General features: G+C 35.1%; 1 protein-coding gene across 1 annotated transcript; it reads right to left on the bottom strand.

Annotated features, from left to right (window-relative positions):
- LOC118441328 (uncharacterized) lies at nucleotides 1–27,727 on the bottom strand. Its single transcript, XM_035865554.2, has 3 exons — nucleotides 27,426–27,727; nucleotides 10,439–10,544; nucleotides 1–4,015 (listed from the first exon to the last, which is right to left on the bottom strand). The coding sequence occupies exons 1-3, from the start codon at nucleotides 27,432–27,434 to the stop codon at nucleotides 1,473–1,475; spliced, it is 2,658 nt and encodes an 885-aa protein (XP_035721447.1). The 5' UTR covers nucleotides 27,435–27,727; the 3' UTR covers nucleotides 1–1,472.
- Nucleotides 27,728–27,888: the final 161 nt, after the last annotated feature.

Here is a 27,888-nt window from a genome sequence, read left to right on the forward strand (position 1 = left end):
GATAATGCTATATATTTTATTAATAAACAAAATGATCTCAACAAAACGTGCGACCTTCAGGTACAAATATCATACATAAACGTAATATACATTTTCTAGAGCAATATATCTAGATACGAAGTCTATACTTATATGTACTACATTTTTTTATTTTTTCTCTCGTATGTGTGCGTGTGATAACTTAATATTTCTCCAATACGAATTAATAAAAACAGTGTGAGTGAAAACGAAAGAACGTCCAAGTGATCGATTGGAGTGAGCTTATGTGTTGACTCATGTATTCGTGTACGTGTGTGTGTATCACACTAAACAGCAAGTACATGTATATAATTTACATAAATACGTATATGTCATATATTATTATGCATAATTTATACGTATAATCGAATAATTTCTACGTATTAAGGAATACGATATATTTGATGTTAGTAACGTTTGCGATATGTTTGGTAACTGTTAAATGTGTAAGACTAGTGTTAATATTAAGTTATACGACAATATCGTTCCATTGACGGAACCTCAAAAACGTTGAGTCACTACTCACTAAAATATTTGAAATCTATAAAATTCAAAAAGAGAACAACAATGCTTTTTGCACATCGTTAGGCATAAGAAGTTCTTAGATCATATAATTATTTTCTTTCAATTCAATAAATATAATACTAAAAGGAAGTCTGTCAACGAGCTTCACGTAATCGTATATCGATGAAATTCTTAAATCTATCTAAAATGCACAAACGCATTTTTCATGATATAGAATAATAATAAATGCAGATAAACGAAATGTACAAAACGATCAATGAATTGAATGGAATGGAAGAATTAAACAGAGAAAGAGAGAAAGAGAAAGAGAGAAAGAAAGAAAGAAAGAGAGAGAGAGAGAGAGAGAGAGAGAGAGAAGAAAATGATTAAATACATTGTTTGTATTAAATATAAATAATAAAAAATTCATAAATATATCTGCTAAATTTATGATCGTCTAAATCTAAGGGCAAATACATTGAATACAATGAAATATTCTAAAATATAATACGAATCAAATGCTCTATCGCATGATCGATTACCTCATAGTAATGATGTGTAACACATGTATACTGGCACATTTGTAATTGGCACACTTGTATCGTTCGAAGTGGGAGCATGAGAAAGATTAAAAATCTCTGATGAAGTACCACGGATTAGTTGTATCCTCGTTAGTAATTATTTTCATCGATTATCAAGTAAAATCTGATACTTTATCATATTAAGTATCGTTACATTTAATAATCTTCAACTTTTTATTTTAGTAATCATTAAATGTAAATACATTTTACGAAAGTTTAGTTGATTTGACCAAAGAATTTTTTTTCCTCTATTTAGATTTATAAATCTCGCGGTACATTCAACACTCCTCTATGATCACGATCATTGTTATTGGGGTTAATCAGTTGGTCCTCCCTACTCGAGATAAGGAAAGCTATTATAGATACGACTTAATTACCATTGACCTCAACGGTGGTCACAGAATTACCCAGATGCTCTGTCTCTGTGACAGAAGAGGAATGAGGTATGGTAAAACTACCTAATCCGCTTTCCACAAGACTCATCAGACTATCTTGGCTAGTAGATGCGCGTTTCTCAGCACGAATCTTCTCTTCTAATTTTTTTTTCTCTTCCGCGCTCTTATCTACCTTACCGTTCTTTGTGTTTTCGATGATCAGTTGTTCAAATTTTGACAATGGCCTCTCCGTCGCACTTTCCACAATTTCATTATGGACCGGTATACCATGTTTATTAATGGTCGGTTTATATGTTTTAACTTTGGAATGGCCCTGAATAATAAGATACATAGGACCTTTAATAGGTTTGGCCGGTTGTTTATAATGTGAAAATATTGGATCCGTTGTCAAACTTGGCACTGTTGTTGTTTGCGATGAAATAACAGTAGTAGATTCAGGAGTTATCGTGGATTGCTTCTTTGAGGTTTCCTCCTCGGCAAAAAGCATCGCCAAAGGTGATTGATTGATCTCTTCTTCGTCAGAATTCTTTGCACTAGTGCTGGAAGATAGTTCGTGCATAAATGGAACGGTGGAGGTCAAAGGGGAGGATGTGGATGTCGTCGTAATTTCGGATGCACCACTAGCCTGATAACGATTGACTGTTTCATCTTCCGCATCGACAGTTTGTAGAGTTAAAGTGGAAGGTGCAGGAAGACTTGTGAACGAGCCTGGAAATCCGGACTGCATTTGCGGTGGTCGTGGATGAGTTTGATCTATGCTGCCTGTTGGTCCCATCATACCCTTCATCGCTGATGCATGCATATGTGACATATGTGGTGCAATATGCGACATAGTCATGGGTGGTGGTGGTCGAAAACCAACATTCGGACGCATACTACCAATGAAGTGCATCATACCATGATTAGGTCTTGGTTGAGAATGCATAGACGAAACCGATCCAAACATATGTGTTGGATTATTAATATGTCGAGAAGGTGTCATAGATAATGGTACAGATTGATGAGGAATTTGATGATGCTGATTAGGCATCATTCTATTCGGCGTCGATGAAGGAGTCGATGGACCATATAAGAACGTAAACGAACTTGTCATCGTATTCGTTTGTATTTGCGACTTGGTCGTTTGCTGAGCTTTTTCCATCTCTGAAGTCAAGCTCTCTGAAACGTTAACCAAAACTATAGGTGATTCCGTTGATAAAGAAACTGTCATATTATGTTTATTGATGTAATTGGTTGGCATAATAACAGCAACAGGAGTTTTATTTTGTGTCTCGGAATCAATGGTGGAAGGTGAATTGGCCACGACAATATGCATTTTTGGAGAAGTCTTCTCCAGCGATTCTTCTTCAATCTCTTCCGTATCAAAATTGGAAGTTGAATTTGAAGGTATTGTCTCTGATGGGATTACCGGAGAAGATGAAAATGGAACGTCGAAAGAAGCAGTACCACCCTTCTCACCTACAATAACCTCTTCCTTCTCGTTATTCTCACCATCCACAATTATGTTCGCATTTTGACCAACAACGACTTCGTGATTAGAGGAAGCTGCCACATGATGATCAGTGTCGTAATGATCTCGTAAATGATCGGGCGTTTGCCATGTAACTTGATTTACCTCAGGTAAGGTTGAAGTGGGTCCATTGTTAGCCAACCATCCACCGGAGATCGTTTGCGTGGACTGATAGATAAGATTGGACTTTTCGAAGGATACGGAGGGTGTAGTTGTAACATCATACTTTGGCTTCGATGTCGATGGAAAAGGCGTGTATACATTTTTGATGGTCTCGATTTGAGAGATACCTATACCTTTCGATGGTAATTTCGAAGGAGTTTGAAGATATTGAGGTCTCGAGGGTTGTAATGAAGGAGAATGATGCTGGTTATAAGTCTTGGATGGTATTCCGTAATACTGAGGATCCTGAAGTACTGGGCCCTCTTCGGTTTGGGTACTTAATTGTTGAGATGGTTCGACGTAACCGGTGATTTTTTCTTTGGACAAGATACCATTGAAAACCGTAGATGGTTCGATTTGTTTCTGAATCACCGGCGGTGGTAACATCATCGTGTAAGGTTTGGTCTTTTGATTATAATATGGACTGGGATAATAACTCGCCGGTACAGCTTGAATCCTGTTTTGATTTCTATAATCGACAAGACCATTTCTGAAGTTAGTAGTACGTAAAACTTTTGGTGGTTCGGCACCAGTACTACCAGTGAAATCATTCCTATAAGTATTATCTTGACTCGTTCTGGTAAATTTTGGCCCATCGACAAATTTCAAGAACTGCTCGGGTATCTTAGGGCTCGTTTTCTTCGCTGTGACACCGAGCACCAGAATATCCCGTTTCGCTGATGCTTCTGTAGTGTGAGAATCCAACCAGTATTGAACGCGATCCAACACTGGTGGAACGTAATCGAAGGTTGGATTGTTCTTTAGTGGATCACCCCGTCCAAGAGGCGTCCACTCGTCGTAGTCCATCCTTGGGGAGAACACTCGGGGTTTGCTGTCATTGATATCTGCGAACAAAAGTTTCCCAAGTTATTATTATTTGACTGAAAGCTGCAATACTCAAAGGATATTTCCTCTATTCTGTTATTTCTATTAGAAAACATCATATATCTTGGAGTTTGATTTATAGTGACTATGTTATCAGAATTGCAATTTCATGACTGGTATAAATTTATGGGGTATATCCTATTTTGAAATTTGTCGAGTAGAACGATGAAAATCGATGAATGAACATCACAACGAGCTATCACATAAATTTATGCGCCTCTACAGAAAACGATGTTGTCGAATATATATATATATATATATATCTGTGCGTGTACATGTGGATGGCTCAAGGGTAATCGTTAACAAGTGTCGCATGTGCATGGTATCAGTCCCGAACAGTCAAAGAAGGACCCTGTTACAAAGCTGCAATTCACCATAAAAGACAGTAATATGGCCATACACGATCGTACAGAGTATTTCGTTTAAGCTGAGGAAGCGTGGAGAACATGACAGGTACTGGGAGCACAGCGTTGATGCATCGACGATAAAAGAAAGAGAAGACTGCTATGTGAGATGAGAGAAGCCGATGGCACCCTTTCACCATAAGAACAAAACAAACAACCGCCTTTTCACGCGAACGAATAGGACCTCGAAGAAATGGACGAATAAACGCGGTACTCCGTCGACGGAAATTACATTTAATTGAGACGCATCAGCCAGCATGGCGTCTTTAACGATCAGTTACTTTAAAACGTGATTGCTATTCTCCCAGTTTCGCTCTCTCTTTCTCTCTTACTCAACATCGGCCGTAGTAATCACGTTATTCTCCACGTGATTTACGAACAAGCATTGCCTGTCATCGGAAACCACCGGTCCTATCTACTACCCAACCACCCCTTTCGCACGCTCATCGTTACTCATACTCGTCTTATAATGAACTCTCCGTCTGCGGGACGGTTAACTTGTTGAGCCTTTCAATAATATGTGAGAAGAGATTCAAACTAATTATTAAAATACAGTTTATCTTACAGTCCTATTCAAAATCTTTACTTTTCGATGAAACTGATAGGATTTTAAATAAAATTTTGCAAATATTTTATTAAGTTTTAAATAGTTTCTGTCAATTTGTATTTAATTATTTCACATTTTTCAATATCTATATATGTGCGAAATTTTCATCCATAAGCTCAAAATGAGGAAAAGTTTTCTCACTTTACATTAGCAACGCTTATTACGTATATCTATCAAACTTGATGTAGCTCGTTCAAAATTCCTAAATCGATTTGCTCACGAAAGAACATTATATTCATAAGAGACGAGCAATAAACGCGTACAAGATACATTAAGAGAGAACATTCAACTTGAGGTCACGCATTTTCTCTGACATTATTGAGGCAATCGATGTTTCTATTCTAAGCATGCACTGTTATACATATGGTAGACGCAAACTATTATGGGTCGTGCATGCGCACACAGGTGCGGTTATACTACTCAGCAATTTGTCTAACCACAGGTCTGATCATTAACAGCTTTCATACTAGTTCTCCTGCCAATTCTTCTGAAGTCTATGATCTGCTGTGCTTAAGGTCGAAATCCATTGAAGATGAAACTGTTATAATTTAAAAAAAAAAAAAAAAAAAAAAACGAGATTTTCTTCTCAACAGGATAACACAGATACCGTTAAAGATTCGATTTTAATCCAAGTAATTTCTTCTTAATAATCTACGGGCTATTAGTTGGATACCAAATGTCGAGAAATTTATCATTAGTATCGTCAGTTATCATTTTACACGCTACCATAATTTCCATATGTTAAATTGCCTCGTTTAACTCGCTAATGCATAGAATATTGACGTACGTCAGAAACGTTACAACAAACATATACATATGTGTACGAAAGCATACAGCAAAGATATATATATATATAATAACACCATAAATACATCTGTAATCGATCCAATAATCCCTGTAATTAAATATTAGAAGATAATTTCTACTATCGATAAATTAACGTAAATTACAGGAATAACTTGAACAATACATTAGGTTTTTATCAAGATGGAGATATCCATTTTAATTAATGCGAAAAGTCCCGTTTGACGTTGAATCGATAAAGATATAGGAAAAGAAGGCTATGAAATAGGAAGTGCTAGAGTATTCAGGCGGATATTGTTCTTCGCTAGAATATATTGTTTCGTATGTGTATATATATATATATATATCTATGTATATACATAGGTATTTTTAAGACAGTAGGTAAACAGTCGACCCTTCCATCTAGCAAGCTTTTTAATTTAGAATTCTAGACTTTTTTCTTTTTCTCTCTCTCTCTCTCTCTCTCTCTCTCTCTCTCTCTCTCTTTCTCTTTCGTCTAGACTCAACTCGCCTAGCGAAGATTATTCTTTTTGTCTTGCTATGTTCTTCCTTTTCTTTCGTTTTTTCTTCTCTGATTACAACGGATGGATGAATGTTTCGCCGTCGGTGTATATGGGTAACGTCCAAGATGTATATACACCTGCGCTCACACAAAGAGCCAAGCGTACTTGAATATCCCAGGAGGACAGAACGAGCCGCAGGCGCCAGCACTCGAGTCATCTCGCATAAATACACGTGTCGCGCAATACAAACGAGCTCGTGCGCGAGCGAACACGGCTATTCCACCACCCTCATCTTGCATCCATGCACTCTGTTATGTACAACACGCTCCGTAGACCAGAGCCTCTCCAGTTTGTGCTTCCATCCTTTACTTTTTTCTCTTTTCGAGAGTCTCCAGATGATGCGAAAATAATCTCTCAGAAAGAAATAAAAAGCAAAAAACTTTTATTTAACTTTCTATAAGAACGTAAATTGATCGAGTGTTTTAAAATGAGCTGGTATAGTTATTGAACTTGTACAGTATATATGAATAACATATATTGTAGCAGTAGAACAAACGATGCAACACATACTTAAATTTAATTAGTCGTATGTATTACAATAATAGGATACAACGTATTATTTGTTAATAGCTTTTCTAAGTGAAATTTTGAAATATAAAAAAATTGAAGTTTACATTTCTTTGTCTTGTCTTATTAAATATATGGTAGGTATAAGTATAACAACGACGATCTCAAAATTATGTTTCTAATCTAACTATAAAACTGTAGTAAAATATAGTAGTATGAAGTAGCTCGTAAAGATTTTCTCAGTCTTCCGTATTTACCCATTGATAGTTAAGCGAAAGCGTAACTTAATTATAAAACTTAGGCGTCAATTTTTCTCTCTGTTTCATTGTCCTCGTATTATTTTACGGTTAGTTTTCTAAGATGAAAGCAAGCGGAGAGTTAGATTCTTGTCCCACGATATACACTTGTATTCATCTGCACGTACAGTGAACTATTTTCGAGGAAACTCCGACGTTCGTCGACAACTGAGTAAAGATTCATTAGGGTTAAGAGCTCGGAGTTAGTCTCGTCGCCACTGTCAGTGTTACCACGGCCTTCTTCATCTTCCATCTCTTTCGTCCACGTGTTCGTGGTCATGTCTCATAAACTATCCAGTGAACGAGTAACGATCGACGTAGATAATCAAATCCAATAAATTTATGTGATATATCATTCACACTAGATACATTTATTAATTATCTTTTAGGCTTTTTCTAATGTCCAAGACAATATTACAGAATGTTTTATGACATTAATTTACAACAGAAATAATTAATTAATAATACATATTTATCTTATAACGATAATATATAAATGGAGTTTGTTTTTCCTTCTACTACTGTATTAACATACGACATTAACCTTCTAAAGTATTTTCCAAGAAAGGAAAAAGAAGAGGAAACGCAGCGTGAATTTGTCTAAAGAAGTTTACTACCGAAGGTAGTGCAATGCATGCCGAACGAGTACAAGATATTAAAAGCAAAGTTCAACGGTGCGAATGTAGTCGCGTTAAAAGAACCACCTTATTTTCTCTTACTTTTGTGCCAAACGTTGTCGCTCGAAAGTGGAACAACGTGCGCAGGGTTGACTACGACGAGAATATGTCAATAGATCCTTTGAAGAGTGAACGCTCCCGCTTTTGTTTTTCCGCCATTTTCCTCGTCAATCTAATTTCCCGACAGAATACAACAACGTTCGATCGATCTATACCAATGCGCTGTTCCAATTAAATGTGAGTTAATACAAAATCAATTCCAAAGTATTCGCGATTAACGAAGATAATTTCATTCGAAAACTGAAATTGCTATTCCTTCTTTAGCATGATATATTTTAAAAGACATTGTTCCACATTATTGTGACAATTCTTCGTAATTTCGAGATAGAACAGTAGAGTGAAACGTTACTTCAGGCTTTGCTTTTTCATTTTATTCATATTCCCATCGGTCTGGCCACATATTGTATGTCACCCTTTTAATGCGCTCCCTTTAAACAAAACGCAAAAGGCATTTTTTGACGTATATATACCATTCATATTTTATAAAATACGTTCTCGCTGCCGAAGGCATTAAAATCTCGTTTGTGCGATTATACGTCTGCTTCTCGCTCGATTTTTCATACTATATATTTTTATATCGAAAACATAAACGCGAAACATGTAGCGTCGAGTTTTCAAATGTGTGTTGCGCGTAATCGACAAGAGTGTTCCTTTGGCATCGAGTAGTGTGACCCACTGACCCGTCGTATATTTACACGTACAGATACATACAGTTGAATGAGTTGAACATGGATGTGACACATGTCTCGCAATCGATAGGATCGATAAATTATTGAAATTTTGAAAAAGTGTATTATTTTATATCAAGATTATTTCATTGTATAGTGTTCAGCAATTGTGGTATTGTTGATCCTATTAAAAACGAAAACCCAGAATTGTTTCGTTCGAAAATGTCGGAAAGGGAAGAGTAATCTCTCAGTAACTCGAAAAGTTTTGCGAATATCAAGCTTTATTCGTTCCCAAGTTTTAAAAGCAGCAACTTTTAAACAAGTATAAATCTAACCACATGGGTAGTTATATATACACACAATAAAATACAATTATTGCTCCGTAATATTTTTGAATAATGCATTATTTCGTGAGAACTTATTCATGGATATAATATTGACGCGTTCACATATATTGCATATGTAAAAGCATATTTAATGTGATTAATTAATGAAAATGATTGAATGTCTAACTATCAAAAGATCTTTATCATCGATTTGAAAATTATGCGATTTAAGAATTTTTAAAGTTTAGTGTACTAGTTTTAATATTAATTTTTTAAAAATATTCAATTTGCTTGAAAATATAATCAAAGATGTTTGGAATTTTCTAGTTGCCATGATTCATCCTATTCGCCTTCTATTGTATAATCCTGTCTTATGAGATTAAGACGGATCGATGCGGATTTTCGCAGCAGTACACGTTTGTATTCTCTTCCTTAATAAGCCATTTTTCAATTTCACCCGCGCACGAAGGAGGAGTGACAAACGAGTCCCGAGGAGAAAATAAAACTACGACGCGCGATTCCGCGTATGTACGTACGTAGAAAATGCAGGGGCACATTTTTCGATTAACTTTTTACAGTATAGCGGCTCGATTCTGAGATTGGCATTTTGAAATCTACTTTCCGCTCGAAGAATTCGCAAAATCGCCACGACAATCGAACGAAATCGAGGCCGCCATGTTATCGACCTTACCTTTTTTTACTTCCTCAACCGCAAAAATTTTACCAACCCTTTTCGTTGACGTTCCTCGATTCAACCTTTTCCCCAATGTCATTTTCCAAATCGTCATCCTTCCGATAGAAACAGAAACGCATAGCGAGTATTGCTCCGTTTCTCGCGTTTTTCCCAAGGTTATACGTACAAATTGGTTTTATTATTTCTCAAACGCTTTCCATTCTTTGATATTTCAAGGAGATTGAATTTTTTCAAATTCCTTTAAAAACCTTTCAAATTTTAAATTACTACGAATAACGTGAAATATCAACGAAAGCTCTTTTCACGAATATTCCAGAGAGCAACGAATTGAGATGCGAGTGTATAGATAAGAACTGACAAATCCCAAGACGGTTTTAGCTCTCCTTTGCTGGCGAGCAGCGAAACGCCAGTGATAAATCGTTCTTTAGCTCGCGCCACCAGGCTCTGCCATCGCACCGGCTAAATAAATCTCGAGGAAGTGAAAACGTTCGCGGCCTCTCGATGGAATTACCGAGCGTTCCGGTTTCCGCTATTAAGTGAGAAAGAAAGAAATAAAAAAAAAAAAAAAGCAAAAAAAAAAGAAAAAAAACCGGGTAAATGCTACTTTAAAGGTTCGATCTTTTCTAAACTCAATCGATCTTAACCTTGAAATATTCTCTCGAAATTTTCTCCCGAGAAAATTGACTTTAGAAAGTGTCGTGATATTTTTCATTTTCTTCCTTTTTTCTTTGAACTCATCAAGAAAGAACAGAAAAGCTCAGAACGAAACATACTCACCGGTTTTATTTTCAAAGGACGACGGAACGCTCTGACAAGCAACGCTACAAAGGAGTCCTGTTAGAAGCAACCATCTGGATACACTCGTCGATCCTTTTAACATCGTCTGGAACAGCAAAAAAATAAGAAGGATGAAGAGAAATTGAAATGGACACAATTATTTTTCTATTTCTTCTTTCATAATCAATGATCAATTTGTTCTGAACAATAAAACAATCTTTCAATCTAACTCCGTTACTCGTTCTTTTTTTTTCTCTTTTTCTTTTTCTTTTTCCTTTTTTTTTTTTTTTTATTTAAAAAAGAAAAAGAAATAAGAAAGGAAGAAAGAAAGAAGCGTTAAAGTTTCTTTCTCTCGTAACTTTTTTGCGACGCGAACCGATGAGGTGACGATGATCGATCCATCAAGGAACATCGATCGGGACTCGATTTTGAGCGTGTGAAAACATGATATCCGCCGAACGAATCATTATAAACGTTTGTTACGGTACAACTCAAATACTCCTTTCTTTTTCTTTCTTCTTTTATCTTGTATTATATTTCTTTGTGTATAAACGAGAGAAGGTACTTCAAGAATATCATCGAATGGCAAATGGAAAACGAATAGTATCAAGAAAAAGAATCGATTTATAATATAATTAATTTACCGAATCGTTCAAAAACATTGATGATTCACAAATTCACAAACATTCAAAAACATTATAAATATAATATAATATATATATATATATATATATATATATATATGTATTATTTCTCGAATTATCTAGTAGTCATCTCTTTATTCATTTATTTCTTCAACTTATCGTTATTATATCATACTATCGTCTTGTCAACTTTCACTATTACCCCAGTTTTCATATTCTCACGTTTAAAGTACATACGTACATATTATCGTCAGTTATCTCACTACCGAGAATAATTTTGAGACTCGATGGATTTCACAAAGGGTCGCTTTAATAACGCGACTACCTTCGTTTTATTGGATAAAACGAAGAAATTCATAATCAGTCCTTGGTTTCTACAAATATATATACAAAACGTAATATACGGTGGCATATTATATCGTTGTCTTCACCTTTTACGAGGTTCAAAAAGGGGATTGTATTGTAGGGTATCTCGTAAAGTGAGTCATAAAGAACGACGACGTTAACCGCTTCCAAGCCATCCCACCCACCCTACTATGGTCTCATTCAACAAACCAAGAAAGAACATAGCATTTTCTTCCAACACCTCGTACATCGCCGGATGGTTATTCACAAGTGGATAATTTTACGCGCGAATCTAGGGTCGTGACCTATCCTAAGCGAACAACCTACGCTACGGACAACGTGAAATTACGTTCCCACGATTGAAACCAATGACATTTCCCTACCACTTTCTTCTTCTTCTATTCAGAAATCCATTGTGAAATTTCTTTTATTAAAAAAAAAAAAAAAAAAAAGAAAAAAACAGAAAGAAAAGAAAAAGGAAAAAAGCCAAATACAATAATTTTCGAAGAAAAACATGTTTCGGAAATATATACTCAAGAATTAACCAATATCTAATTTAAAAATGAGGGCGCAAAATGAAGAAAAAAAAATATTTAAAAAATATTAAAAAATCACAATGTTGAAGATAAAATTATAAGAATGAATGATATCTCACAAAGTCTTTACTGGAAACTCTCAGCCCGAATTGTCCTCTCTAAGGTTTTCTATTTCCACTTTGCGATAAAAGCTCTTGGATTCGTATCTTATATGGCTCGAAGTAAGCAATATGAAGCCTGAGTGAAGATAAAAAAAAAAAAAAAAAAAAAAAAAGAAAAAAAAAGGAAATATGAAAGTTTCCTCTCTACTATAAAATTAAACGATTGACTCTGAACTAAGAGAATTATTTAGCCAAGTTGAAAGTGATATTAGTAGTATGTTCATTGATTTTATATGTAAATTTAATCGACAATTCCTTTCCCGTGGATTAATTTTATAATTTCGAGATACTCGCCTCGGGCTCTCGTATCGTATCGTATTCACCATACATCGATGATCGCATAAAAAGGAAGAAAGGAACAGGTTAAACCCCGAAATGGTTAAAACTTTGATGAGCATGCAAATGTTATCTGTAAACTTGATTTTTCTATGTCGCCGGTGCCGATGACCCATCCGACGATACTTTCACCGTGTTCGCATGCAAACAGGCTCTAACCATTCGTAAAAACGATTGTTCTTTCATTGCTTCTTTTTCGACAGATATCGATCGACTAGAGGTCTATTGAACAATGTAAAGTTGGAGTACTGGAGAGTACATTTAACTGCATTGAATGTGCTCACTTTAACATATCCTTTGTTTTCGTAAATTATCTGATAAGTCGAAAACTTTGAAAGCTCACTATCTATCTATCTATCTATCTATCTATCTATCTAGTGAGAATTCTTTAACGTTTAATAAAAGATTACGACATTAAAATTGTCTTTGTAAAATGAGGTCACGCCATGTCTTTCTCCTATTTCGTTGAAATATCCATTACGTCGTTAAATATATTAAGTATTAAATGTGTGTAAATATAAAATTAAACGAAAAAGCTTTGATATCGTTAACGAAGGACAAATATTATCTAATAATTATTATCGTCTTTACGTGAAAATGTATATCTAAAATTAATACGCTCTAAACGTTTCTCGGATTTATCATGTTCGTTAGAATAATAGAAGGAAGCTTTCAAACGATGAAACATGAGAAAGCTCAAGAGATAGCGCTCGTTTTCGTCGTATTTGCAGGAGAACGAAGAGGAGTGGATATCTCGAGGAGGAACGTTAACGGTAGACGGTGCTCCGGGCGGCGATCTCTTCTCTCTCACCAACGAAATTCTCAAAGAGAGAACGAGTTGGCGAGCCGGTACAGACAGCCGGCCAAGCAAAGAGTATGCCGACTTTGTACAAAGCCGCCTTGAGAATCGGACAGCATCGACCTTGAACATCGAATCAGGGTCGAACGGATCGTTCCATCGAGTTTGACCATTCCGCATTTTTCCGACGAATGCGGTACCAATGCGATGAGAAAATACGAATAAAGATTTAATAATGAGAAAGGTCACGATACGTACGGTATACTTCGTAAATTTGAAGAAGATCATTATGACGGCCCTTGACACGACTCTGCGAATTTAATAAAGTCGTTAGCGGGCAACATTATAGAATATATGGGCCACGTATAAACTCGAGTTCATGCAATATTAACACGAACACGGACGAAATATTTTTTAGACTTTAACTCGTTCCACGTTTTTAAAGTATTTAATAAATTCTACAATTCTAATTTTTATTTTTTTGATGGCTCTCTCGTGCAATATGATATTTTTATCATACGAGCAACAAAATATCACTGTATACGATATATAAATAAATAAATAAATAAATAAATAAATAAATAAATATCGACTCGTTAAATACATTCACATGGATATTGAATTTATTTCTATTTTCATTTAGCGAGATATTACCAGATATCGTTTTACACTATATTTGAACACCAATACCTTGAATGTTTTATCGTCCTTAAAATTCTTACAAATGGATCGACTCTACAGCGATGGATATCGCGTTGCTTGTATACATAAACCGCGTCTGATACGTTAATCCCCGCGGGCTCTAAACGACCGTTAATTGATAATTAGCCGCCACGCGCAATCGCATTTCCGCTTATCAAGGACGCGCCGGAGGGAGAAAGTCGGAGAAGCGGAAATTATCGATACTATCGTGCGGTGATTGAGAGTCTTAATAACGTTTTACCATAAAATCTCAAATGTTCTATGATAAAATGTGAAATGGAAAATATAAATTGGTTACATATTTATTTTATAAATTAACGCGTAATATGATGCATGATTGACAGATTGAAAGTGACTCATTGGCATAATTAAGAAAGAAAAGTTTTGTTTAATTGCACTTTTACAAGCACATTGAAAGGCCTAAGAAGAAGAAAACGGGAAGAGTAGAGAAAGCAAGTAGTTGGGATCGTTGTCGTAGGCTTCGTGGCGCGAAGATCAATTACATGAAACGTTATTTAGCAATTAGCGCTCTCCGGAGGTCGCTCTAGTGTTGATTATACATCATCGACACGCTTATATGCAAATTGGATCGTTAACCTATGCCATATCCGTTCGTAATTAATCTCGATGCACGATAGAAAACTCCTTCATTTCTCTTTTCTTTGATGAGTTATTACCAGAAAAAAAAAATAAAAAAAAAAAAAACTTTCATGTTCGTCTCACAATGTCGTTAGTGCTATAAATATGATCATCGATATGATCATGTCCTATTTCTCTTCTTCGAAAATCTACGATTTGTTTTGTAATAAAGCCATTAAAATATATTTTATGTTTACAAGCGAATATATCAAAGACGTCTACGATAAATTTGTATTTGAACATTCGAGATTACATTTTAAAACTTATTTGAAACTATCTATCTATCTAACGATCGACCGAGAGAATAAAAAACCTCTCATTCAAGATCGATTTTCATGAGAACGAGTACGCGTGAACCTGATATTATTATCGAAGGAAGAACAAGACAAAGTCATACCTCGAGAAGAACTCACGGAACGAAACCTCCTACTCGACTAGATAAACGCACAATGTATAATTAACATTTACATCCTTCGAAAGATATTACCTCGCCTAATATACACACAAACGCTAACACACATACATATTAGTTTTGTCTTCACGTTCGATCAATTATAATATTAAAATTGGTGATCTCAATCATTGATGATCGACTTTCGCTATTTCTTCGAAGTTATCACCTTTTCTTTTATATTTAACATTATATCGATTGTGATCATCAATGAATAATCTTATACCTGATGAACTTATTCGTCGTAATCGAAGACGATCAATTTTTTCGAGTACTATCGCAATTGTATAAAAACTTAAATTGTATAAAAAGATATCGCTGATCAATGAAGAATTATGATTGAACAAACGATATCCTCGGGCGATGATCGATCGAAACGTAATAAAGTGGTTGATCGTGTGTGTGTGTGTGTGTGTATGTGTGTGTTTGTGTATGAGTGTTGAAAGTACTATTATCATAGAGTTCTAACAAAAAGAGAAAGAAAGAAACAGAAAAAAGTTAAACAGCAGAACCATAGTATCTTTCGATGAAAAACTCATGGTGTATAATAACCACTTTAACATTGAAACTATCAGGTAGCACTAATTTCACAGTAGGAACCAGCAATTACCATGTTTTCAAAGGACACACAACACACAAATGCAACGTACAATACAAGTGCAACGGATACACGTGATTCGTTTGACTTGTTTCTCGCCTCCCTTTTCCTCATTACTGTTCGAACACAACCGCAACTAATTTCTCTAAAGGGTTTACACATACGTGGATATATACACCATCGTAGTAACCTGCAATCCAATCACGCGAGCATTAATATGTTAACCGAGAGGGATTGTTAAACGTGAATGTATGAAATTTCATTTCATTAAATATAAAATGGTATGAATGAAGACAAAGAAGAGCTTAGGATAAATTAATGAATCGCAAAGAGACGGTAGGTGTGAGAAACAATTGATTTATTTATCCCTTTCTCGTGAAGGAAGTTAACTCGTCTACCTTGATTAACAGGTTAAAGGTCGATGGTACATTAAGCTTCGTATAGCCGGTGCTTTGCGAATTAACGTTGGAAAATCGTTGTACGGTCGGCCAGCAGTGACCACTTCATTCTACTATGTACTCTAGTACCATTCATTAGACTGGATGGTTTCAGCACAATTCATGGACCGATCGTGCACGGTTTTAAGAGAAAACTGGTTTTGTACAATTGGTATCACGAAACATGAAATTACTATATCGCAGAACAAGCCCCAAAGAACTTTAATAAGAATAATTGAAACACGAATAAGAGAACAATGGAAGATTTGTCTCAGAATTATCGTAATGGAAATATTTGTAACGATCGATTATTAAAAAAAAAAAAATGATTTTTCACGATATATCGATGAAAATTGATTGATGGCCAAAAACGAGAGACTCCAGACGATGAAGAGAAATGGATAAAGCCACGGTAGCTTTATATACCGAGTGAAACCGGCTCGAAGAGCTTTAATTATGCACGATGTTGCAGAATTAAGGCCACTCGGCTTTATGGTTCCGCGTACACGAAACATTTTACATAATAGCTCCCGCGGGGTGGAAAATAATGCGCCCCAGAGATATACATAGGTAGAAGCTCGTTCTTGGATATAATACACATACATTGTAGGTAAAATTGTGTACGTATATGGTACATAAAATTGCACTAGAGAGTTCGCACTATCTAGTTCCGAGCTTACGTTTCTTCTTCATCTTCTTCTTCTTCTTCTTCTTCTTCTTCTTCTTCTTCTATCTACTTCTTCTTCTTCTTCGTAATACGCGTTCAAAAGGTATTGTACCGCGACAATAAAGCTTTTAATAGCGCTACTCGCGACATTCTTCTTCTTTCTTTAAGTCACGTTCATTGAATCTTTCAACTTTAAAAAAAGTCAGTGTCTAAAGCAAGAAATACAAGAAATAGTGTGTGTGTAAGAGAGAGAGAGAGAGGGGGGGGGGAGAGAGAGAAAGGTCATCTTTTATTTACAATTTCATTTTTGTGATATCTAGAACAAGTTGAAATACACTCTGCACCTTCTCACTCTGTTTTCACGCTGGCAGCAATTAAATACTCGCACTTCTTCATTTTGTTCGAAATGGGAGCACTTGATTTAATTTTGCTTTTAATTATATTCAAACTCTCTAGTATTATCCGCTTGAAGTTTTCGACAGTAATTTCCATCGGCCATAATCATATAAAATCATTTATATGATTTTGAAACGAAATATTAGAAAATTAATGTAAAATTATATGCCAAATTATTAATATCGCCGTAAATTCGAAAATGAATAAAGAGACCTCTGTTCGAATCAGAAAGAAGGTATTCATTAAGTTAAGCGGCCCTGAGATCGAACCTGAACCACGAGACAGCGTGGCCCCGCGGTTTCACTTTATCTCCTTCTCTCGCTCTCGGCCGTGGACCACACGCAAGGTTAACGTGCGTGATCGCATATATGAGAGAGCTCGTTCGAAAAGCATGGGACTATGGGAATTTATGCGTGACGTCCACGTCGACGTATGCCTTCGATATCCGGTCTCTCGAACGAAACGATTCGATCGTGAATGAAAGTGGTCTTTCTCTCTTTCTCTCTTTCTCTCTTTCTCTCTTTCTCTCTCAGAGGTTACGAATTCAACGAATTCGAAGAGGATCCAAGTGTAATCGCTTCGATGAATCTCCTCCGACCACAGGTACTTCGCTAACGAGGACGTTTCTTTCAACCTTCTATTATCCCCAAAATAACGACTGTTTAAAATTCTTTTTCCTCTCTTTCTCTCTCTCTCTCTCTCTCTCTCTCTCTCTCTCTCTCTCTCTTTTTCTACGGAATTTCGTCTCGGTAATAATCATAATTTCACTCGGAAAAATTAAAGGGATTTTATTATTTGTAAAATTTATATTACGAAATACGAAAGCCAATTATCTATCTATCTAAATAATCATTCTTCAATTATTTAATCAACATGGGAGATAAAGTTTTTCCTCATAAATTTAGTCACACTCGTTATACCCTCCCTTTCATTAATTTCTCTTCGTTTTTGATAAACCCTAAAGTCGAATGAAACTCTCCGTTTAAACTCTCATTTGTGGTACGATGAAATTGAAATTCTATCAAAAAAGTGGGATATTGCAGGTAATACTTAGGATTACTTTTAGCCTAAAAAATTTTATACAAATTCTAAAAAGCTTTTGGGAAACGTGATATCTTAATTTGTATACCTCTTTAAAAAGTGCCAAGGTTCTTATAAAGAGAATATAAAAAAGGTCAAAATTCCTGAATTTTTTAGATGGCCAGAACGAGACAAAGAAAAAGAGAGACAGAGATAAAGATAAAGAGAGAGAGAGAGAGAGAGAGAGAGAGAGAGAGAGAGAGAGGAAAATAGGAAAAGAGAGAAAAGAATAGACCCTGAAGAAATAAAAGACGGAAAGAACTAAGAAAAATAGTATCTTGTAATCCGCCCCTGGAGGAGGTAGCAAGTGCCGTAAGGGGGCCACAAGGGAACCCACGGCCCCAAAACACTGGCCTATATTAGCTAAGAAGGCGTATTACGTATGCAGGCCGTCGGGCCCGCTCCTCTTCTCGCGTGCGATGAAATTTTTATCGTACCGTGCAGGGCTTTATGGAATGTACGTTCATGCGAAACCGTACCGATACGCAGTCCCACGAACGTTGTACACGGAGGAGAAGAGGAACTGGCACACGAGCAACAAAAGTCCGTGCAAAAGCGAGAAAAAGTTGTCGGTCCTCCGTCATCGTCGTCGTCGTCGTCGTCATCGTCGTTGTTGTCATTGTCGTTGTCCATTCTCCCCATGAGAGCAAATGAGAAAAAGAGATTCGTAAAATCATTCGATGAAATATATCCTTTTCGAAGTTGTCTCGATAACAAATAACTTCGTAAAACTTCATTTGAATTTTGTACCAATGGAAAATTCAAATGTTATTATTCGTTAAAGTATTGTAAAGTAATTACTATGCGAAATGATGAGGACTGTTAGTTAATATTCACGAGTATGAAGGATAATAGACAAGTGTCCGTTTCAATTTCAGGATGATGAAAATTGAGAAGAGTACTATCGATAGGAACGTTTTAAATTCATGAAAAGGGGAAAATGTAATATGGGATGGCCACGAAACGACGATTACTTCGGTAAGTAAGCGACTTCGTTAAGTTCAGCGCCCGCGTGAGAATACATTTTCTTTCGATAGAGAATATCGGAGCGAGAGAGAAAGAGAGAAGGGAATAAAGATCGATATACTCACTTGCACGGTGAAATAATAATGATAACGCTCGTACGGTTCCCAGAGAGTATAATATATGTACCTTCGAGAGCGCGCCCGAAAGACCTTAATTTTTAGATGATAGACTTTCTCTCTCGTGTGTGCTTCTCTTCTTAAATATAAACGACTACTTCTGACCGACGTTGCCGTAAATGAAGTCACAATGGAAGCGAACGCGTACAAAAGAGAATTCTGCTCAATTATTCCGAGGAGCAAGCCAGACATATAACGGGAACCCATGCAGTAATCCTCTAATAATGGCGAAAACAGGTACTTACGATTAAACAAGAAGAAAAAGAAAATTTTACGAGAAAGGACAAAAACGAAAAATAAAGAGAACAATTGTTTCGTACGGAATGACGTCAAAGGAACATTTTAATTCGTTCTTCGTTGATCCTGATTTTTTTCTACAATTTTTCAATTCTTCAAAAGGTTTCAAAGGAAACGCTCGTTTATTTTTTTTCCCCATAAACGAAATCATGAAAATTTCGTAAAGTGACATTGAAAAATTTTCTACATGTTCCGATCGTGTTCCGAATACGGGTCAGGATTTACATGCGTTTTCGCTCCTTCTTTCGATATATACGGGAATTTCTCCGTTTCTTTTCCTAGGTGGTCTCGCGGTCTGATTGGAGAAATAACGAAAGTTACGGGCTCCCGTGAGCGACATCAATCCCGCGAAATAAATTACGCGCACGGGATTCGTTACCAATCGTGAATTTTATATATACTCTTATTCTTACCTTTCGAATCATAAAATACGAATCTTTTGATCTTTATTAAAAATCAATGAAGATTTGTAAAATCGTTTGTAAAATTGGAACGAATTGTAAACGACATTTATTCATTTGTTATATCGTCAAATTTTGTTAAAGGGAAAAATCTAACATTTGATTTGATAGTGATAAACGTTTTAATATTTTATTTCCTTTCTTTCCAAACATTTCAAAACTTCGTGAAAGATATGAAAGAAGAAAAGAAATACTCGATTTGGTAGACAAATTTTTGAACCTTCTCTCCACCGACACTCGTATTAATAATTCTGTCAAATCCACCGACAAAGAACTCATCTCTAGATTCCTCTCGTGCGAACGTCACGTGAATGCCGTATACAGATAGAGAAGCGATATTAATCGGTGCACTTTCGACGATCTCTTTTGTCGGCCCTCGATGTAATCAAAACGAACGAACGAACGAACGAGCGAATCGAACGTTTATTTTTACACCGTTACATTGCGTTCTTTTCATTCGATTTCCTATCGATCTAAAGATACAATAACTAGAAAAAAAAAAAAAAAAAAGAAAAATTAATTATCGATCTTCGTTAACTACAAATACCTCGAACGATTATTAATTTTCTTATCGCGCTCTCCGTATTTTCTTTTCGTCCCATGTAATTTCCGTTCTTGACGACTTTTCTGTTCGATATTTCTTTTATAACTTTTCATCCTCGACCATTTCTTCGTTGTACTCCCTTCAAACTCGTTATGCGTATGAACAAACACCAACGCGTATATATTTTTCTCTTTCAATTTTTTCACCAATACAAATATTCGTATTTCGTGCGAACAAATTAGCAAAGTTCTGAAAAAAAAAAAAAGAAAAAAACGACATAAAATAACAGTAATGTAGAGAAACGTTTTCCCCTACTAATTGCTATACGAGGACGGTTAATAATTTTATCAAGCTGTAAACTACCGACAATTAAAAATATAGAATCAGAATTGAATTTATTTAACTTTGCTTTTTTCTTGTTTGTTAAACACACTGAACAGCATAATTGAACAGCTTCATTTGTACGACTCTCGTCATAAATTTAAACGTTTAAAATGCTATCGGATCCATTGATTCTATCTCTCCCTTTTTCTTTCTTCTCTCTCTCTCTCTCTCTCTCTCTCTCTCTCTCTCTCTCTCTCTCTCTCTCTCTTATTTCGAGCGATCATTCCGGTTGGCAAACTCGTTACTATCTTGCAATAATCTCTACTGTATTTCTCACGAAGTCGAGCAGCCCGAACTCTCTTCAGTTACATTTAATGCCTCTATTTATTAAGCTTATCCCAACCATTTCGATGCTAAACGTTCAGGATTTATCAATGATTTAACAAAGTTAAATCGAAGCTTGAAACGAAATGCACGTGCGCGATAACGTATTTAAACTTATCTTTACTTTACTTGGAAATACTCTACTAAATAATACAACGATCGTTTCATTTTTATCGTCTTCTCTCTTTCGCACTTCTCTATTTGCTGCATTACCTACGAGAGAAGCCTAAAAATCGATTGGTACTCTCAATGGCCTCTTGACCCAATATACCGATTCTTCAGAAAGGATCTTTCGAGTTGACTGCGCTTATGAATTTTTTTCTTTTTCTTTCTTTTTTCTTTTTTTTTATTTATTTTTAACATGCTCACGTTATACACGAATATATACATACATACATACTAAACATTTATTGTATTGTTCATATACAAGAATAAAATTTTACGTGGTCGGTCCAAAAGTTCATTTCCAGAATAACGCTATGAGGAAGGTTGCAAATAATAAAGTTGAAAAAAGTTTCGAAATGAATCTACGCTCGTTAGCCCACAAATTCCATGTAAACTTACTCGAGTAATATTCGAACAATTATATTCCTTATTTTTCATCGACGTTATGTACTTTTTTTTCCTCTTTTTCACGAATATCAAACAATATACCAGTTAAATGTCCATATTCAAATTATTTCATATTGATTAATCTCGATGATCCGAAATTTTTGGAAAGCGCAGCAATGACATTAGAAAAAAGAAAAAAAAGAAACTAAAAATGAAGACACGAATGAGTCGCACGCAATTGCGATAGGACAAAAAATATATATTCGTGAACGCGAGAAAAAAGCAACCCCTGCAAACTTGAGGGTACATTTAACCATTCGCGACGTAAAACACGCTGTGCTCTTTCGTGAAATTGCGAGCTTCGCTCTGGTACCATGTATTTGCGGCTTGTTGGTTTCGTCGTAATTCTGCATTGCAGAGAAAAAATGTATCTGTATGTATGTTTCCAGACATAGATGCGCTCATAAGACATAGTTACATACACACATGCATACATATATATATATACATATATATATATATATATATATATATATATATATTGCATATACATAAGTGCCTACAGTAGAAGAGTAAAATGTGCAGCAAGTAAATGAAAAATAAAGCTCTTTTCGCAGTTGGTTATATTCTCCGTAAAATCTCGAGAAGCATAAAATCACTACTCTAGAGGGAAATTTAACACAAAGAAGAAAAACTGCGAGAGTCATCGCTATCAACCTCGACGAGGGTTTATCGTCTTTTCCTACTCTTAGACGGGTACTTACATCTCGTTCGAGCATAGTTGTCTTTGTAGATCAAAGAAAATATCTGCATGTTTAATTATAAAGCTCAACTATAATATTTTATGTTCAGGTTCGATCGAGAAAGAGAAAAAAATAGGATTATTAGATCTTGCTCATCTTCTCTTTTTTCTTTTTCTACTTTATGGTGCAATATTACGCATGGAAAATTTATCTTCTAGAAAATTTATGAATGTTCGGTACTTCATGATTGATCGGGTTTACCAGAATGAACAAGGAAGGAAATATTCAAGGCGATAAGTCAAGCTAGTGAATAAGTCGATGTTTACTTATTCACAGTTCGACATTATATCAAAGTTTATCTAAAATTTTTAACGTCATGATTGATCCGATGTTATTGCAAAGAATGTGAATGATAATAAATGCGAAGTCCAGTTGACAGGAAAAAGCAAAAACGATGCAAAGGACGATGCCAAGCAGGAAAGATTCCTTTTCTCCCTCCAATCTTCCTCTCACTTTTGGATTTATGAATGCCGCTCGTTGTAAAAGGACCGTACCCATTTCCTGGTTGTAAAGGGAGATATATGAACCTTATGGGACACCGTACATTAAACCGAGAACGATTTTCGTACACATTCTCTCTATACAAACGCGAAATAGCTTGAGGACATTCCGATCGATTCGCGATATGTTATTCGATTGTACTTTCATCAATGAAACGAACATAATGGTTTAGATTAATTCGTATACACGTCCTTTTTTTTCTATTAATAAAGATAATGCAACTTCTTTAAATGAAAGAATCAAGTTAAGTTGAAACATCCAGTATGTAATATAATATGCTAAAAGCTCAAAATATATTTAGATAATATTTTGAACTAGCTTTGTGCATACCATAAACATTCATTTTACATTTCGAGAGAATACTAGGATGATGTAGCGATGAACAAGTTTGGAAATAAATTTTCGACCTTGTAACGTCATCGTGAACGTGTTCCTCTTTCTCATCACGTCATCATCTCGCTTTGGTGAAACTAAAATTGCTCGTACGAAGTTACCACCGCACTCGTACAATCCAGAATATAACTTAGAATTAATGTAAAACGTTATAAATATGCAGAAGAGGATATAATGATCGTAAATTTAAATCTGATTTTAACAAAAATAACGATCGAATTAAGGTTTTTAAAATAATTTATATATTTCCTCTGCTTTTGTTTTTTATACCATTCTCTATTCAATCAACTATTCAATCAATCCATTCTCCATTCAAATTTTTCATATTTATTCATTTGTTCCGAGATTAAATTTATATATTTTTGTCTATTCATTTTCCTTTTAAGAAATCGTAAATCAATTTTTACTTTACATCCAATTCCGGTCCAAATCATTATACCATCGTCATCCATTTGTCATTATTTTTTCACTATTCTTTTCTTTGGTAACTCATCCATATTAAATTTTCTTTTCAGCAAATAAAACACATTATCATTTCTTTCTCCAATGAATACGTTCATTTGCAAATGTTAATCGGTGCTCTTTATGATGCTTTTTTTTGTTTGGAAGAGGTTATTGCTTCATTTTCAATCGTTGAACTCACACTTCTGAAGAACACGACAGACACTTCGAATGTTTGCAGTGATACTTGCTTCTCGAACAATTTCGTGTCATGTTAAAGTTGAGTTCGAGACAACACGTATAATAACCCGTTTTTGCCGCTCCGACAATATTGATGATCTCTCACAACTTTTCTTCTTTAGATAATTTTCAAGATCGTTTAATAAATTTAAAATTACTTTGTAGCTTCTATCAAAAATCTTTAAAATTTCTGAAAACGTTAGATTTTAATTTTTCAGTTTTAAGATCCTTCCAGTTTCGAATTCGCTTAATTATTTACCGCGAATTATTGACTCATGCCTACGCTTAATTCTAAAACTTAATACTTAATGTTGATTGCCTAAAGGATCACTAGCTACTGAAGAATATAAACACAAAGTTCAAGTAAACTACCATTTCAAAATTTGTCTTTCCTTTCGATTTACTGAGAAAGTTAACGAGAATAATTTTATTTAATAAGAGATTTTTTCTTCTTGTATCGTATCATTTATATACTGTTTACTTTATTTGGAAATTCTAAGTTGTCTTCGAGAAATAAAAGATAACAAACATGTGCTATCATTTTGTCCAGAATCGTATATGAGAGCATTGTTGTATACTCAAAAGTAGAACAACAAGTTTCTTGATATGATACTGGTCGACCTAAAAATCTATAGTACTATATATCTATTGTTTTAGAAAATTAATCGTCAAATAAAAATGAATGAAAAGAACATGTATTTTACTTGAAATGTGCAATCAAATTTCTTTAATGTACACAATAATTCTTAATTCAGCAATTGCAGCGAAATACCAAAAGTTGAATTTTCCCATAACTATGGCAGATATTTGAGAGATTTCAAATTGTGCAAGGATATTTCCCTCAGAGCAATCCTAAGAAAGACCGAACTTTGGCACTATTCCTGAACGCCAATGAAACAGATGCAATTTCGTGCGTGCGAGGAGGACTTGGCAGAATGTGGATGAGGAGAAGAGGAAGATAAAGACAGAGAGAAAGAGAAAGAGAGAGAGAGAGAGAGAGAGAGAGAGAGAGAGAGAGAGAAAGAGACAGAAAGAAATAGAGATAAGAGAGAAAGAGAGAGAAGAGAAGGGTGGATGAGTGCGGATAGGGTGGAAAAAAGGCAAAAGGTGCCGACCCAGTTCGAACAGTTTCTATACGTTATCTGCGGCTGTCGCTCCGTTCGATTCCGTACGGAAGACCCGGCTTTAGTAACAGCTTGCCAACTTACTTATTCGTACTCAAGTCCGTGTTACGCTATATATAAACATACATTCTAGATCGCGTGCATGCAAAATGAGTCAATAATTATTACAAGTAACTTTATACATTCAGTAATACTATATAAAAAAAAAAAAAAAAAAATTACTATTTAAAGAACCAACTTAAAAACTGAATACTTTTCTGTAATATCCAAATATTGTACAAGCAACATAGCTGTCATATAGCGTAGCAACATGGAAAATGGGTTTAAAAGCAATGTTTTCAAAAGTTGCTCGATGTTATTCATTTTTTCATTTTTTGTTATTCTGTTTTTTGTTAACTTGGATCGATTAAATGATAAAAAGAAAGAAAAAAAGAAAAATGGAAAAAAATTCTCGTTCGAAAATAAACACGGCTTAAAAGAATTCGTTGTTTTTATCGCTTCGCATAAAATTCATTTGAACACGACGAGCAATTGCAGACGCGATTAGTGCCAATCAAGTGATGACTTCGTGCTCCGAATTCAGGACCGAATTAATACAAGAAATCAATAAACACCGCAAACCGATGCGATTGAGGATGCATCAGAGAACGAAACCACAAATCTAGAAAGACCGCAAAACAATTTCGATCAACGGCGATCGAACATTTTTTTGAATTTCTATCATCTATCCGTGTTCATTTAATCGAAAATTAGTCGAGATATTATCATATTGTTACGAACGATTTTAATGGCTCATACGAAATTTATTTTTTCAAATTACAATCAACGCCTACAAGACTCTTTCGAAAATCATTAATAAAATTCTAATTCTCTGCATGATAATGTTGTATTCAAAGTTCTATTCAAATTGATAGAACAATACAATAATTGAATACAACCGATCATGTTTTAAATTATTAAAAATCAGAATATTTTAACAATATGTATATACAATATACGAGTGTATAATTCAGTAAATAATTAATGAGATCGAATAATTACAAGGCACTCATCAGAATATAACCAATTTCTTTTTCAATGCGAATAAATCAGTTTCAATTTGAACAATCTATGTATAGTGTGAAACTCGGATTAAGAAATGGGTCGTATACGATTTCGATGATGAGAAAAAAGCTTCTAGGATAGATATTAAATCTGGACAAGCTGAAGATGCATTTGGAAGTTTCGTTATTCCCAGAAGAGAAAAGGACAAAAAAAAAATATATATATATAAAAAAAAAAATCTGTAACTCTGAAATCAGGCCGCGGCCTGAGACAAAAGTTGATGGGCAACCCGCTCTTCCATGTCTTCTTCACCCTTTAAATCTCAGCGGGGTTGCGCTCGAGGATAACGACGAGTCTCGTCTTAAGTCGTCGCTCGAGAAAACACGGCGATGCACTTAAATTAAGAAACACAAGGCTTCTACTCTCTCGCATGACTGAAAAATAGACGAGAAAAAGAAAAATATCGTTTCTTACATTTTTTTTATCGCAATCTATTCGAACCATTCCTTTCACGTTTTTGCTCTTAAAATATTCGAATTTATGTCATAATATTATAGATAATTTCGATAACAGATTAAGTACCAACGTATATATTCTAATGAATCTAAATCAATTGTAAAAAGGATCAATAGTCAAAAAATTCATTAGATTTATCAAATCAAACGATACCTTCGGATATTAAGGAAGATCCCGAAAAGAATTTTGTTCATTTTCCAAATCTCGTTACAGTGAATTCGCCAAAAAATCTCATTGTTATAATTCAAACTGAACGGTGTACTTTCGTTATGATTAAAAATAAATTGTCCTACAGTGTACTAATACATGTATCTTAAAACATTTTTAATGAAATCGACAAATTAGTTCGATCAAATTGATTACATTGAATTTTATATAAAGAAGTGACATAAATGAGAATCGATGATGAAAAAACGAAATCGATACTAACCGCAATCATGGTGATTAATGCACGTTTCCTTTTTCAAAAGCCTCTGTCCCTCCTCTGTGCCTCTCTTCAAAGGGGGTTGCTAAGGTATATATATATATATGTAATATATATACACCTATCCCAATTTTCGGAACGATCCAGAGGTTTTCTCTATCAAAATTGCGCCTCTAAAGCACCTGCAGCGACTTTTTCTCGTAAGCAGACATTCTCCGCTTTTCTCCTTTGCTCTTGCCTTTTTCTTCCTCTCTTGAACGATCGCGAACCGGTCCCCGGCACGCGGAGAGGACACGGACGAAGTGTCAAACTTCTTCTTCCTCCTCCTCCTCCTCCTCCTCCTCCTCCTCCTCCTTTCTTCTTACAACGATTTCTCTCTCTTTCTCTCTCTTTCTTTTTTTTGAATAATTGAGATATCTAAAATATAAATGATATATATATATATATTTATATGTATATATATATATAT

Source organism: Vespa mandarinia, chromosome 11 (genome assembly GCF_050613455.1).
Source record: "Vespa mandarinia isolate Hongniang chromosome 11, ASM5061345v1, whole genome shotgun sequence".
Taxonomy (NCBI): Eukaryota; Metazoa; Arthropoda; class Insecta; order Hymenoptera; family Vespidae; genus Vespa; species Vespa mandarinia.

Bases quoted from the DNA above. Each gene is read 5' to 3' on its own strand.
- LOC118441328 (XM_035865554.2), bottom strand. The intron at 4,016-10,438 runs GTGAGTATGTTT...TTTTGTTCGCAG, and splicing joins GTCCTTTGAAAATAAAACCG to ATATCAATGACAGCAAACCC.